Here is a 13,116-nt window from a genome sequence, read left to right as displayed (position 1 = left end):
ACTTCAAATTTCCTGAGGAGGGAACTCAGTGCCAGACTCTTCACTCACAGTTACTAAGGGAAACCTCATTAGTTTCTTTTTCTCTGCTGATTAATATGCTTAAATTCAACAAGTTGCTATGTCTGACCTGAGGTCTATCTTCCAGTTTCTTTTCTTTTCTTTTTGTTTTTTTTTTTCAAGTTGATGAATGCGAGTGCAATTTTTTACTTGCAATTAATATTGTTTGACAGATAATTACATAACAGTTATAGACATTTCATTTGTTGTTTTTCTAGGAATACTCTAGTATTGTCAAACTATACTTCCCAACTCTGTGTGCATATGATTGGATTACTGTGGCTTTGGAAGTGATGTGTATTTTTATCTCTTTTTTTTTTTTCCTTCTGAAGAAGAGCAATTGTAGCACATAATGATTATGCAGTCTTGGTGAACACATACTTAGAAATACTAATTCAGAACATACCAGTGTGTAATAGCATTGATTTTGTTCACTTTGTTAGAACCCTGAATGTTCAGGCACAATTTTTATATCCATTTATTTCTCACAAGGTATTCATGATGTGAAAACCAGTCTGAGACAATCTATTCTAATATATTCTGTGCACTTTGTTATCTAAGATTTAGAAAAGATACTTTTTACAAAAGCTTTTTTTGAAAAAAAAAAGAAGAAATAAAGAAAGTAGATTTGCATGTAGGATTTTTTTCCTATCATCAGAAGTCACAGTGTATATATTGAGTATATTGCTAGAATTTCTAGAAACCTCTTTATGTAACTCCTGAAACATTAGCTGGTCTGATTGAAGTCTTCTAAAGCTCTATTTTTGATGGTATATGGGGACAGAAGTGCATGAACACTTCTTATCTTTATAAAAATATAATTTTATCCATTTCCAAGGCTGCTTGGTATAGCACTGAACGAGCAAAGTTCCCACATCAACGTATAGGAGTCGTTTGAGGGATGCTGGCTGTGTTGCTCTCATCTGTGTCTTCAGACATTGGGATGTTACCTTGAGGTCCTGTTCTGCAACAAAGGGATGTAGTTTAAGCATTACCATACCCTAGTTTACCTACCTACAGCTGCAAAATCAGAGAGGTAGCACACAGTCTAACTTTGTGATACAGACATCTGAGACATACTTACACACTAACCATTCTTGTAAAAATCAAGAACACCCAAATGTAATATCCTTGAATACAACCATGTTGGTAGCCACAGAAATAGAGACCACTACCTCTGCAGTCCCTTTTACCTATGGTAAATGCAAAGCATCTTTAACCATTTTATCAAGCATTTTAAGGAAAAAAAAACTTGAAGACCAGAATGTGTATATATAAATGAATATACTCCCCTCTCACCCCAGGAATTTATTAAAAACTGATGTCAAAGGAAATTCAGTTTTAGAATATTCCAGTATTCTCCAGCAGAAAAAATAAATAAGAATTAATACATTTCTATTTAGTTTGCTGATATAATATATCAAATTTTTGTTTAAAGGGAACACCTTGTCTGGTTTCATTTACTGTGTTCCGTAGCAGACATCTTAGATGCTGCAGGGTATCTTAGAAATTTCATTTTTAAGGAGCACATAAGTACAAAAAAAAAATAGTGATGAAGATAAAAAGTTATGAATCATTTACGCTGGTTGGAAACCATTTGTTCTATACCTATCTCGAAGGGAACTGTACAGTACACTTATTAATCATTTTAACAAGATATGCACAGTGTGTAGTATAAAAAGATTTTTAATATTAATCTCACTTTTCAACTTTATTTTTGGCTCCCAGGATTTTTATTAAAGGTTTTGTTAGTGATTACTCAGTGTCAGACTAGCAAGTGGAAAGGTTCATTTCTCCCCAGTCCCTTCCTACATGTGTTGTCAGGGAGTTAAGTATTTTTCAGAGTATTAAGGACACTACTAATTCTAGTCAAATATTATCAACAGGGCTGATTTGTCTAATTACTCAGAAAATCCTACTACATGTAGCACAAGCTTTCAGGACAGCATACTGTGTAAATCATAGACTACTGACAATATACTTTATAATGGCATGCAAGAGAAATAAGTAAGTCAAGAACATATTTTTTTTTCCCAATAAAGAAGTAAAATGTAATCAGTTTCTCATAATAAGTGTTTGTTAATATTAAAATGTTGCAACGTCCTTGCTTATTTTTAACACTGAAGTGTTAATTTGGAATTATGTGTTGGTGTTCTGATGGTGTAAAAGTTTACAACATTCCACATCAAGAAAAATTCAACTCTTACTGATATAAAAGTTCTGAAGTTTCTAAAAAGCAAACAGATGCCTTTGAAATGGAGATTTCTGCCATAACTGTTTTTGACTAGGGTGAGTTAAATTATGTTGCTGCGTTTTAATTTTATGGTTTTGACAGCACACCAGTGTTTTGGCTGCAGCAGAACAGTGTTTACACAAGCAGTGAGGCTTTTCTATTTTTCCCACCCTTTTCCCTGCAGTCAGAAGGCTTGGGGTAAAAGGCTTGGGAAAAAGGCTTGTAGAGTAACACAGAGAAAACTTGATTGAAATTTGCATTCAGTGTTATTTTCCATACATAAAACTCCACGAGCAGCAATAAAACTGGAGAGAGAAGGGGTGAGTTTGGCTTCCAAAGTAGCTTTTGTTTTGAGAATGTCTAGGCACCAATCTGCCTGTGGGAAGTGTTGCAGAATGTCCTTTGTTTTAGCAGTGTTTTCCTCTTTCCATCATCTATTAAATTATCTTCATCATCTTGGTTTAGTTCTTTGTATTTTCTTTGTATTTTCCCCCTATGCTGTGCTGGTGAAGGGCAACTAAAAAAGAAGCTGGTCAGGGATTCTCATTCATTTTCTATACTCAGAGTGCATTTCCGTAGTTAAGTGACTGGTTTTCCACATTACTTTTTTTCTTTTTTTTCTTTTTTCTTCCCCAACATTGGCATTCTTAGAGCAACAGATTGAACTTAACTTGCTACTTTTTATTTATCACATTTTTAATATATAAACTGTTTACAGTTCAGTGAATCTACTGTGATATTGATTGTATTTTACGTAATGGCAAGTTTAATCTGTGACCATTTGGACAAATAGTAAATGAGAAGATAACAGATCAATGAGTGCATTCTGCAGTGTTTGTTGCTCTCATCTTTATTTAACACCTTAAAAAAATCTACATTCAGAATAGTTATCAAAAGCTTTTTTAGTGACGTTTCTTATGGAGTTATGTGCTGCTCACCATGAAAAAAGACAACAGAACTGAATGTTAAGTATAGCTTCAATCTCTACTACTTCAGATAACATGAATTGGCCTAATCTCATTGCGCAATAATTTCAGAGCATTTTACACTGTGCATGGGATTTAAAAATGATGTCATGTAGAAATTTCAATTGGATTCATTAAGAATATTATATGGTGGAAATTTAATAATAGCTTAACTGAAGGAAACTTGTTGACCTCTGTAGTAGACTGATAAATTTATGGTCCCTAAGAAGATTTTCACTGCTTATAAACATATATAAAATCAGATTTTAAGTCTTGCTAATATGTATTCCATTGTCTTTTCTTGTTCTTTTTTCCTTAAATGTTCTTATAATCGTGTGCAATTCAGGATATTTTAAGATGACTTTAATGTATTTAAATCTAGATTTTTCTTATGAATTATAAATAACACACTTTTTATTTCAGTACTCTCAACTTTTTTTTGTTGTTGTTGTTTTGGGTTTTTTTTTGGTACTATATACATGTGTTAATTGTTTTGTATTTATGATATAACTAATTTGGAAGAATCCATTGTTTGGAATCCATAATTTGGAAGAAATGACATTGCTATTCCTTATGTATTAGCACAATCTCATATGGAAAAAGGAAAATGTCTTGTTTTCATGTCAATTTTCTCTTTACTCATCTCTTTACTCATCATATCTGGAGCAAAATTCAAATGAGTCTTATCTGGGCTAGGTAGGATGAGTACCCTTAGCAGACAGAAATTTATTTCTGTGACCTCTACTTTAGAGGAGCAAGCCATATCTAACTGACAGTGCTGCTGAATGTCTCTTACACCTAGTAAAGCATCCTGCCTCTGAACTCTGTTGGGGAGGTATGGGGAAGAGTAACAAACACATATAACAATTCCCTCTAATAGTTCTTTAGCTTTGGACTATTTGTATCTCAGGGACTTCCCAAACTAGTTATGGTTTAAGTTAATAAAATGATTTAAATCCCAATGGATTTCAGTTTGAGTTTGAAGATTTTAACATTTACATTCAGCAGGTGCACTTTAACATTGATAAATGTAATGTGTACTTAAGAAAAAAAAAAAAGAAGATATTAGAAAGTAGGACTTTGCTTTATGTTTGTCATTTGTGCTTTGCTTACAAAATACCCTCTTCTGGCATTTCACAAATGAAATAGATGAAAATGAAAAAGATATGCTTCAAAGTGTAGTCTCTTCTATCTTATTTATATTTCTTATGTCATATTTGTGATCAGGTGTAATGCAAATTAACCTTCCTTTTGAAAATTTTTGTGAGATAAGCAAATTGGAGCAGGATACACAGTTCAGGGAAGCAGAAGAAATTTAAAAAGAAACTGTAACAGAGGTTTAGAAAGAATTAGAAAAATAGATCAAAGTGTGCTAACTTATTTTGTATGTTTCCTGGTGATTAATTTCTCACTATGGTATATTGGCTGTTCAATGTATCTTGTTGAGTTTGGCGTTAGCTTCTATGTAAGGGCAAAATCAGCTCAGAAATTGAATTTTTTGGTTTTAAGAAAATACGTGAAGTGCAAAAGGGGAAAAATATTTATTTGCTTAAACACTGTCTCATTTTAAGATGCACTTGTAACATTCATTTTATTAGCTACTAAATTGTGTGACAGAATGAAGTTTAAACTTTCATTTTTATATTATTATCTATCAAGTGAGGTAGAAGTCAAATAAACTGGTTAGCTTTCTGATATGTGATTTCCTTTACATCTTAAAAGGCTGGTGTCATTTACCAGTACTGAATTGCAGCTGTCACTTTTGATAGCACATTGAAACAGAAAGAAAACAAGGCCTTCACGCACCAGATCAATCCTGTCTATTCTCACTGTGAGATTTTATACTGATCATTGGAGTACAAATTTATAACACAAAACTCTGTCCTAAGAGTTAATAGAGTAGTGCAAAACACTGATCCTTGAGGAAAAAAAAAAAGTTGTTCTGTTGCACAAAGTGCCTGCACAAAATCAGTACAGGACGATCTTCTATTTTTACTAGCTTCCTTAACGTTCTCTTAGCTTTCTAACATATAGTCTTCCATAGCATCCTGGCAACTGAAAAAGTAAAAGACATGGAGTAATATTTACTTTATTTGAAAAATGTCATTGTACAAGTGTTCTTGATATTTGTTACCGTTGTGCTGCTCCTCATTTAGAGCAGGCAAATTACTCTCTTCATAAATTCCTTTGTTATAGAAGCTTTCCTTTGCAGCTGGTGTTGACACTGAAATTCAAATGTCACTGCTGACTAATGTTTAAGGGATGAGTAAGAGAAGAGAAAAAATTTTAAATACAGAAGAGCAGCTCAGTGTCTAGTGTCCTGTTCCATGCCTTGCATGAAAAAAAGGGAAGGGAAGGGAAGGGAAGGGAAGGGAAGGGAAGGGAAGGGAAGGGAAGGGAAGGGAAGGGAAGGGAAGGGAAGGGAAGGGAAGGGAAGGGAAGGGAAGGGAAGGGAAGGGAAGGGAAGGGAAGGGAAGGGAAAAAGAAAAGAAAAGAAAAGAAAAGAAAAGAAAAGAAAAGAAAAGAAAAGAAAAGAAAAGAAAAGAAAAGAAAAGAAAAGAAAAGAAAAGAGAAGAGAAGAGAAGAGAAGAGAAGAGAAGAGAAGAGAAGAGAAGAGAAGAGAAGAGAAGAGAAGAGAAGAGAAGAGAAGAGAAAAGAAAAGAAAAGAAAAGAAAAGAAAAGAAAAGAAAAGAAAAGAAAAGAAAAGAAAAGAAAAGAAAAGAAAAGAAAAGAAAAGAAAAGAAAGAAAAGAAAGAAAAGAGAAGAAAAGAAAAGAAAAAAAGAAAAGAAAAGAAAAGAAAAGAAAAGAAAAGGAAAAGAGAAGAAAAGAAAGAAAAGAAAAGAAAAGAAAAGAAAAGAAAAGAAAAGAAAAGAAAAGAAAAGAAAAGAAAAGAAAAGAAAAGAAAAGAAAAGAAAAGAAAAGAAAAGAAAAGAAAAGAAGAAGAAAGGAGATGAAAGGAAAAGAAGAAGAAAGGAGATGAAAGGAAAAGAAGAAGAAAGGAGATGAAAGGAAAGATTCAGAAATCTTTCAGATTTTCAGAAAGAAAAAGAAAAAGAAAAAAAACACAATGGAGGAACAGTCAAAATAGTCAATAGTCATGGTCAAAATTTAGGCTTTCATCCAGTCATCAAATTGACTTGATATGGATTAGGTCCAAGGACCAAATACAAAGATGAAGAATGGACTTTCCCTGCAATTGTATAATCCTGGGTAATGCTGCTTGGGAAATAGCAAAGGAAAGTTGTCATAATGCTTTATTTTTGGAATGACTTAGAATCATGAGAAATTGGTTCATAGGAATAAATAAATGCTAATTGCTGCAGGATTTTGATTATTTTGGAGATGACATGTATCTCTAAAGCTCTCAGGGTATAACTCACGGTATTCTTTCTTTATCTTACCTAAGTTTGTTTTTTTCTGTTTTCTTTTAAAGTGAATGTTGTATTCATGGCAATAGCAAGCCTAGTTACTTCAGAGCAAGTGACAGCAATGTTATTAGTATGTCCTCAAATGGAAACAAATTAATATTTCTGATGCTTAAATCCAGGAATGCAATGAAGTTTGAGGAGACATCAAGTATTAGAAGGCAGAACAGAGTCTTCCCTTTTGCCAGGCTGTCCTGAACTACAGGAGCTACCAGCACTAGAATTAACTTCATTCTCTGCATAGGGCTGATTTAACCTAAACTTGCCTAAAATGCTGGTCTCTGTGAAAGCTGATCATCTACAGCTGTCTGCTTGTTTAGAAAATTACCTTTATAGGAATTTTACCCATTCAATTCAAGTGTGTAAAAATCAGAAGCTGTTTTTGGAGAGTGTTTTGTTGGAATTTTTTTCCAAAGTATCTGTCAGGATAATACTAAAAATATTAGATTAGCCACAAAGCTTTTAGATACCTAAAGTTAATAGTAATCTATACATCCTTTCTTACTTTATTTGATCTGAGTTCTACAAGGCATGAAGATGTCAGTTTTGATTGTTTCTTCTTGACATACTCATGCTGTCTTCAAACACTAATCTATGTCCGTAAATCATTGTGTAACTTTCAGTTTGAAAAATTTATTGCCAGAATTTTAGAATAACTTTAGAAATTAAGTTCCAATGTCATATTTATTGTAAACAAAATATTTTACAGAAGTGTTCATATATCTGGACAAGATCAATTGCTGAAATGTGGCTGCACATTAGCTTTCTCCTTGCAAATGAAAATTATGTGACTGAAAGTCTGTTATTTTGAAAGTCTATCATTTTGCTCATGCTTGCATTATAATTCAGATCATTTCCACAGAAAACTTCAGCATCATCACTAACTTCTGCACTTGCTGTAACTTTACAAATTTTCATGTCTATTTTGTAATTCTCTCCAGACTAGTTGTTCTTTGTTTCCAAAGACTCTTAATCCCTGATTGCTGCTCAGTTCAGCTGATGGTGATCTTGCCCTCTGGCATTGTTCATCATTTTGGAACAAATGTCCCATAAAAATGTTTGGGATGTTTCACTCACACATGTGTTGTGCTCTCACATTCCTCTTTCTCAGCTGTTGTTGTACATGGCATTTTGTGGCAGGAGATCCATGCAGATAATTGTATCATTATTTAAAGGAAAACAGGTTTATAAAGTCAAAAACTGAATATTACAGCCAATGTGTTTCTACTTCATTATGTGGAAAATAAAAAAAAGTTATTTATTGTCTATATTCAGAACATTCTTTCTTTGTTGCATTAGGATAGAGAGAAGGGCTTCCATATTCTACTAAAGCCCTAATTCATGGATTTTTACTTCACAAAATATCCTATATATAGTACCATACAGAAAAATGGGAAATATTCTTACTACACTTAAAAACATATGCTTACAAGGTATATATTATAATCTCAAAGTAAATCTTCATTCCTGTTTGTTCAGGACATTGGAATAACACACAAATAAAGTGTTCTGAGATTTTCATAGTGGCTGTGGGAAAATAATAAAAATAAAAATCTGGGCAAATAGTTACTCCTTGCCTGAAATTCCTGCAATGGCTTTGAAAAAATATTTTGATCCAATTTGCAGTACATGAAAGAAAATATATCCTCATCAAGAAAAGACAGACTTAGCATTCAATTTTTGTCAGGTGGGGCTGGCACTTAACCTTGACACTTAGTTTTTAAATAAAGAAAAATTGTTCTTGAAATTAAGAGAATCAGCAGAGAAATGTTGAACAAACAAAGGTCTTAAGTTGTCTAACAACATATCTGCATTGACTGCAGTTTTACTCAGTCACTATTTAGCACATTTGGAAAGAATTCAAAATCACAAAGATCAACCAGCTTTATCTTGATACTGCTAGAAGAGCTGAAATGTGTTTAGGCTCTGAATATTAATTACTATGCTTCTTTAAAGGTTACAACAGCCACTTTCTCCCAGGGAGGTCATAGTTCTGATTGAATAAAAGCTTAATTATGGAATGTTATAGAAAATTTAAGTAAACAAGTGGGTTATTCTTTCTTTGACAGTCTTAAAAAGATAATAAAGGCATGTGAAAAAGAAGACTATTGTTAAAAGAAAAAAAAACAAAACACACTATTATAGATTAATAATTTGTTTGCTTCTTTTTCCTCTTTCATATGGGAGAGAAAGATGTTCAATCACTTCTACCTCCTTTGCTTCTCACTATTATAAATTTTTGTTGTTGCCTTTTATAAGAAAGCCATATCAAATGCTATGTAGCAATAAGGTTATGATTCATATTGCAGTAATTGTGTAAATTGTTTTGCAAAAAAATAAAGAACAAATGAAACATTTATTGACATTAAATATCTATTAAAATTGCTAATTAATTCTGATTTCTTTTTTCATTCATTCGTGGCTAATCTTACAAGTAGAAATTTGTGTCACCATAATGTAGTCTATATGATGTTACAGATTTAGAGTTTTGTCCTGTGTGTGGAATTGCTTTTAAATATTGAGGCTGGATTTGTATCACACTGTAGAAATTTTACCATAGAAAACATTATGGAAATACATCTATGCATGTTCAACACATATGATTTCTTCCTCTTTTTATTTCACCTTCTTTTCCACTTCCTCCGTTTTCAGTCATTTAATTACTCATATTTTGTGAACTTCCTTCCTTCCTGGCACTGAAAAATAACTACAGTACAAAGAAGTCTGTTCCCCTTTACCAATATTTGTATGTACCACATGGACTTTTCATCTTGGGGTCTTGAGACTCCTTCCCTGACAGACCAGAAGGCACTGTCATGACAGTATGAAGTGGCTAAAGGGTGAATCTCACTTCAAACTGATCCAGGACTGTAGATCTCCTGAGTCCCGAGGCCTCCTTCTAGCTAATTTTCTGAAATAATAGCTTGTAAACACTCATGAGTGAGCCCCTTGTTTTGACTAGACATGTAAATGTCAGTGGAACCTAAATCAGTAATGTCCATCTGATAACATCCATTTGATGTAAGGTATTTCTTATAGGCTACTGGCTTCCAGTTGTCTGACAGTGAAAGGTCTGTGGGAGTTAAAGAGTGTAATTGTAAGTACATGACTTGATGTGGTAATTGTGATGTAACACAAGGTCTGGACTGTGAACGATAGGCAGTGTGGCTAATGTTTCACATTAGTTGGTTTTAGAAAAATAAATTAATCTTGGTTCTAGTCTCTTGGTCATTTTGTTCTAAGTAACAAGGCAGGCAGCAAATGTGTTGTTCTTTGTTTCTAAAATCTGATAACTGCAATACAGGAACAAGAAATAGCAGCACAGTATTTCCTGCACTTTCCAAGGAAAGAAACAAAACCTGATTAGTTCAGATAAAATCTAGCTACTAACAGCTGAATTGCTCACAGTTTACTTGCTATCTTTCTAATAAATACCCATTGAAAAATTTCAGTGTGAATTTTTGTCATTGTTTCCTGTTCCTTTTACTATTCTCTTCATTCTTTTCTATTTCCGAGCTTGTCCATCCTTATCAAAAGTATAGCTATGTAGGTCAGGAAAATGCTGGTCCAGATTAAGAAGCATTTATATGAAAGCGTTAGGGAGCATTGCTCTTTTTGTAAGATATGGCATATAATTTACTCCTGTGTGTTGTCTTTACCCAAAAACAATTTCCTAAGCTTTTATAACTTAATCACATATAGCTATCAATCGTTTAATATCTTCAATCTGTATATGTTTACTGATAAAATGTTATTCAGAAAAAAAATGATGATTTTGCACAAAGAAAACATTTGCAGTAGGGCAAAACAAATCAAAATCTAACAGCATACAGAACATTATCTACTGCCTGCACTGGAGCTATTTAACTAAGACCATAACCTTTAAAAAAAGGGGGAAAAAATAGGCCAGAAGCTGAAAATGTAAGAGGACGTGTTGTGAATGTGTGGATATCCTGCAGCTATCTCTGTGTCTGGTGAACTAAAATTATCCCTTTTTGCCTTATAGGTTTTTTAAGTACTGGGGACCAAGCTGCAAAAGGCAATTATGGATTGCTTGACCAAATCCAAGCTTTGCGTTGGATTGAAGAAAATATTGGATCTTTTGGAGGAGATCCAAAAAGAGTTACTATCTTTGGATCTGGGGCAGGAGCTTCCTGTGTCAGTCTTCTGACACTCTCTCACTATTCAGAAGGTAAGGTTCTTCTGAACAAAGCAAATTGACTGCAACAATGGAAAAATGATTCTTTTGTAATCTTTTGTAAACAAACAAACAAAAAAACCAGAATGTGTATATATATATATATATATATATATATATATATAAATGGCCATATCAAGTAGACTGAATTATACTACTTCTGTAATTTTTGCAAAATACCCACTATTGATTGTTTTAGATTAGTATTAGGCAACATAAACACTCTTGTCTACCCTCTCAACATGCATTTAGATGATTTCCTTACTTGATTACAACATAGCTCAAACATGCTAAAAAATTTATATAACTCCCTGCAGTTATTGTGTGATCCTACACAGAGTTTTTAAGATTTTAGCAGAATTTCTACCCTCCAAAACAAACAAACAAGAAACAAAAACAAACAAAAAAACAGCCAAATGCAAAGAATGTATAGAATTAGTACTATATACATACTATGCTCTGAAAGTAATGCTAATATGATAAAATTGGAGGGATTATTTTCAGTGCAACCTTCATAGATACCCATTAGTAACACCAGCATTGCCAACGAAGCAAAAAAAAATGTGGTTTCATACTGGTAGCAAGCTATGCTCCACTGCACCACTCAAAGGAAGACGGAGAAGATGTAATGAAAAAGGCATATGTTTTGAGATAAGGGTGGGGAGGTCACTCACCAGTTACCATCTCAGGCCGTATGGACTTGGAATAAGTAGTCTAATGCAATTTATTGTATTTTGCTAATAACAGACTAGAGCAGTGAGAAACTAAAAACGAACAAAAAACACTTTTGCCTCACTCTTCCTCTTCTGCCTTCTCCTCCTGAGCAGCACAGGGGAATGAGGATGGAGACTGTAGTCAGTTCATAATGCTTCATCTTTGCCTCCTCTCCACGGCCACACTCAGTCCCTGCTCCACGTGGGTCCCTCCCACAGTGCTGTCCTTCCAGAACTGATAACCTTTTCAAAAAAGCCCAGTACAACCAAATAACTATTGTATTCATAACTCCGTGCTACTCCTATTATACAGAAATAAGTGGAAGGAGGCTCAGCTCTAGCATGCCACTGTAGAAGGGCTGCTGGTATACAGATTCTATTTGGAATTACATACAGTTAATTATTCCTGACAATTCAGGGTAGTGACACAGTAGCATGCAGTGAGTTCAGTAAGCCGTGCCAAAAACAAGCAGACGGAACAATGGAAAGCCTAACCAATGACATCACTGAAATTTTGTGACATGTGCAGTAAGTTATCATCACAAAGGTTAATCAGTCGCAGTCTTTTTTCCCTGTGAATGCTTCAAGGTCTTCAAATGCTTTTGTATCTCTTTCTGTCTTTGGTATTTCAAGAGTCTGACTATAGAAATCTTGTGTAGAAGAGGCCCAAGCATTTTAATTTAAGCATAAAATAAGTCTTTTTACTGATTTTACCAGGAAAAATGAGGTGGGGCAGATCTTCCAGTAAGCTCTGGTTGCTTTTCAGTGCTTTATTGCCACAAGCTCTTCAGTCTTAGTCTCTCTTTTCTCTGTATATTAATACATCTAATACAATCATAAGGAATGATTCATTTTTGCCTTGTATTCTTCCAAAGCATACAAACATATTTTAATTTGCCATATAGTACTTACACTACATACAAACATTAGTATTACATACATACATTATATATATATGTAACTATGTATACTCTTTATGTTTCTCTATATATAATTTAAGGTGGTAATGAAAAGTGATGTCAGAGGAGAGGGCTCAAGCTTATTAAATTGATTTTAGCAGAGCAGATTTTTTTTTTGTATTATATGATGCATGGCTTCTATGAAAGAAATGAGTGTGTAATTTTCATTTGACCTTTAAACTACTGAAGAGTGAATTTATGAGAGGCAAAGAGGATATGATTGCTTGTAGCTGCCACTCCTTTAAAGAAAAAATTATAGAACTACCACTGTGCTAAAATCAGGGGACTTTGATTAAAGAAAAAGAAAACTGCAGTACAAGCATAAGTTTTGTTCCTGAAACAATAATCTGAAACCTTAGTTCTTTCTGTATGTGAGCACCAAGAGAGATTTAAATTAATAGCCTATTACAGACACTATAAAAAGAAAGTAGTGGGAAAATTATATACAAACTGAACTGAAATATAGAAATATGCGCTCTTTAGTCAAAAGTATTCTTTGCTTAGTGAAAGCTGCTTTTAATTTTATTTTATATTTAATATAATTTGATTTTCATTTAAACAATTT

General features: G+C 33.4%; 1 protein-coding gene across 3 annotated transcripts in view; it reads left to right on the top strand.

The window, feature by feature from the left end:
- Window positions 1-13,116, top strand: part of NLGN4X (neuroligin 4 X-linked) — a 109,214-nt gene that overhangs the window by 86,491 nt on the left and 9,607 nt on the right. For all 3 annotated transcript variants that reach the window (XM_065741296.1, XM_065741297.1, XM_065741298.1), the window contains one exon: window positions 10,688-10,873. In XM_065741296.1, the coding sequence (XP_065597368.1) occupies window positions 10,688-10,873 (186 nt within the window). The remainder of the gene's footprint in view (window positions 1-10,687; window positions 10,874-13,116) is intronic.

This window comes from Cyrtonyx montezumae, unplaced genomic scaffold (genome assembly GCF_038088225.1).
Source record: "Cyrtonyx montezumae isolate F1298 unplaced genomic scaffold, pur_monq_1.0 scaffold_3, whole genome shotgun sequence".
In the NCBI taxonomy this organism is placed as follows: Eukaryota; Metazoa; Chordata; class Aves; order Galliformes; family Odontophoridae; genus Cyrtonyx; species Cyrtonyx montezumae.
Note: the sequence above shows the minus strand (reverse complement) of the source record. Positions and strands in the feature narration are given on the sequence as shown.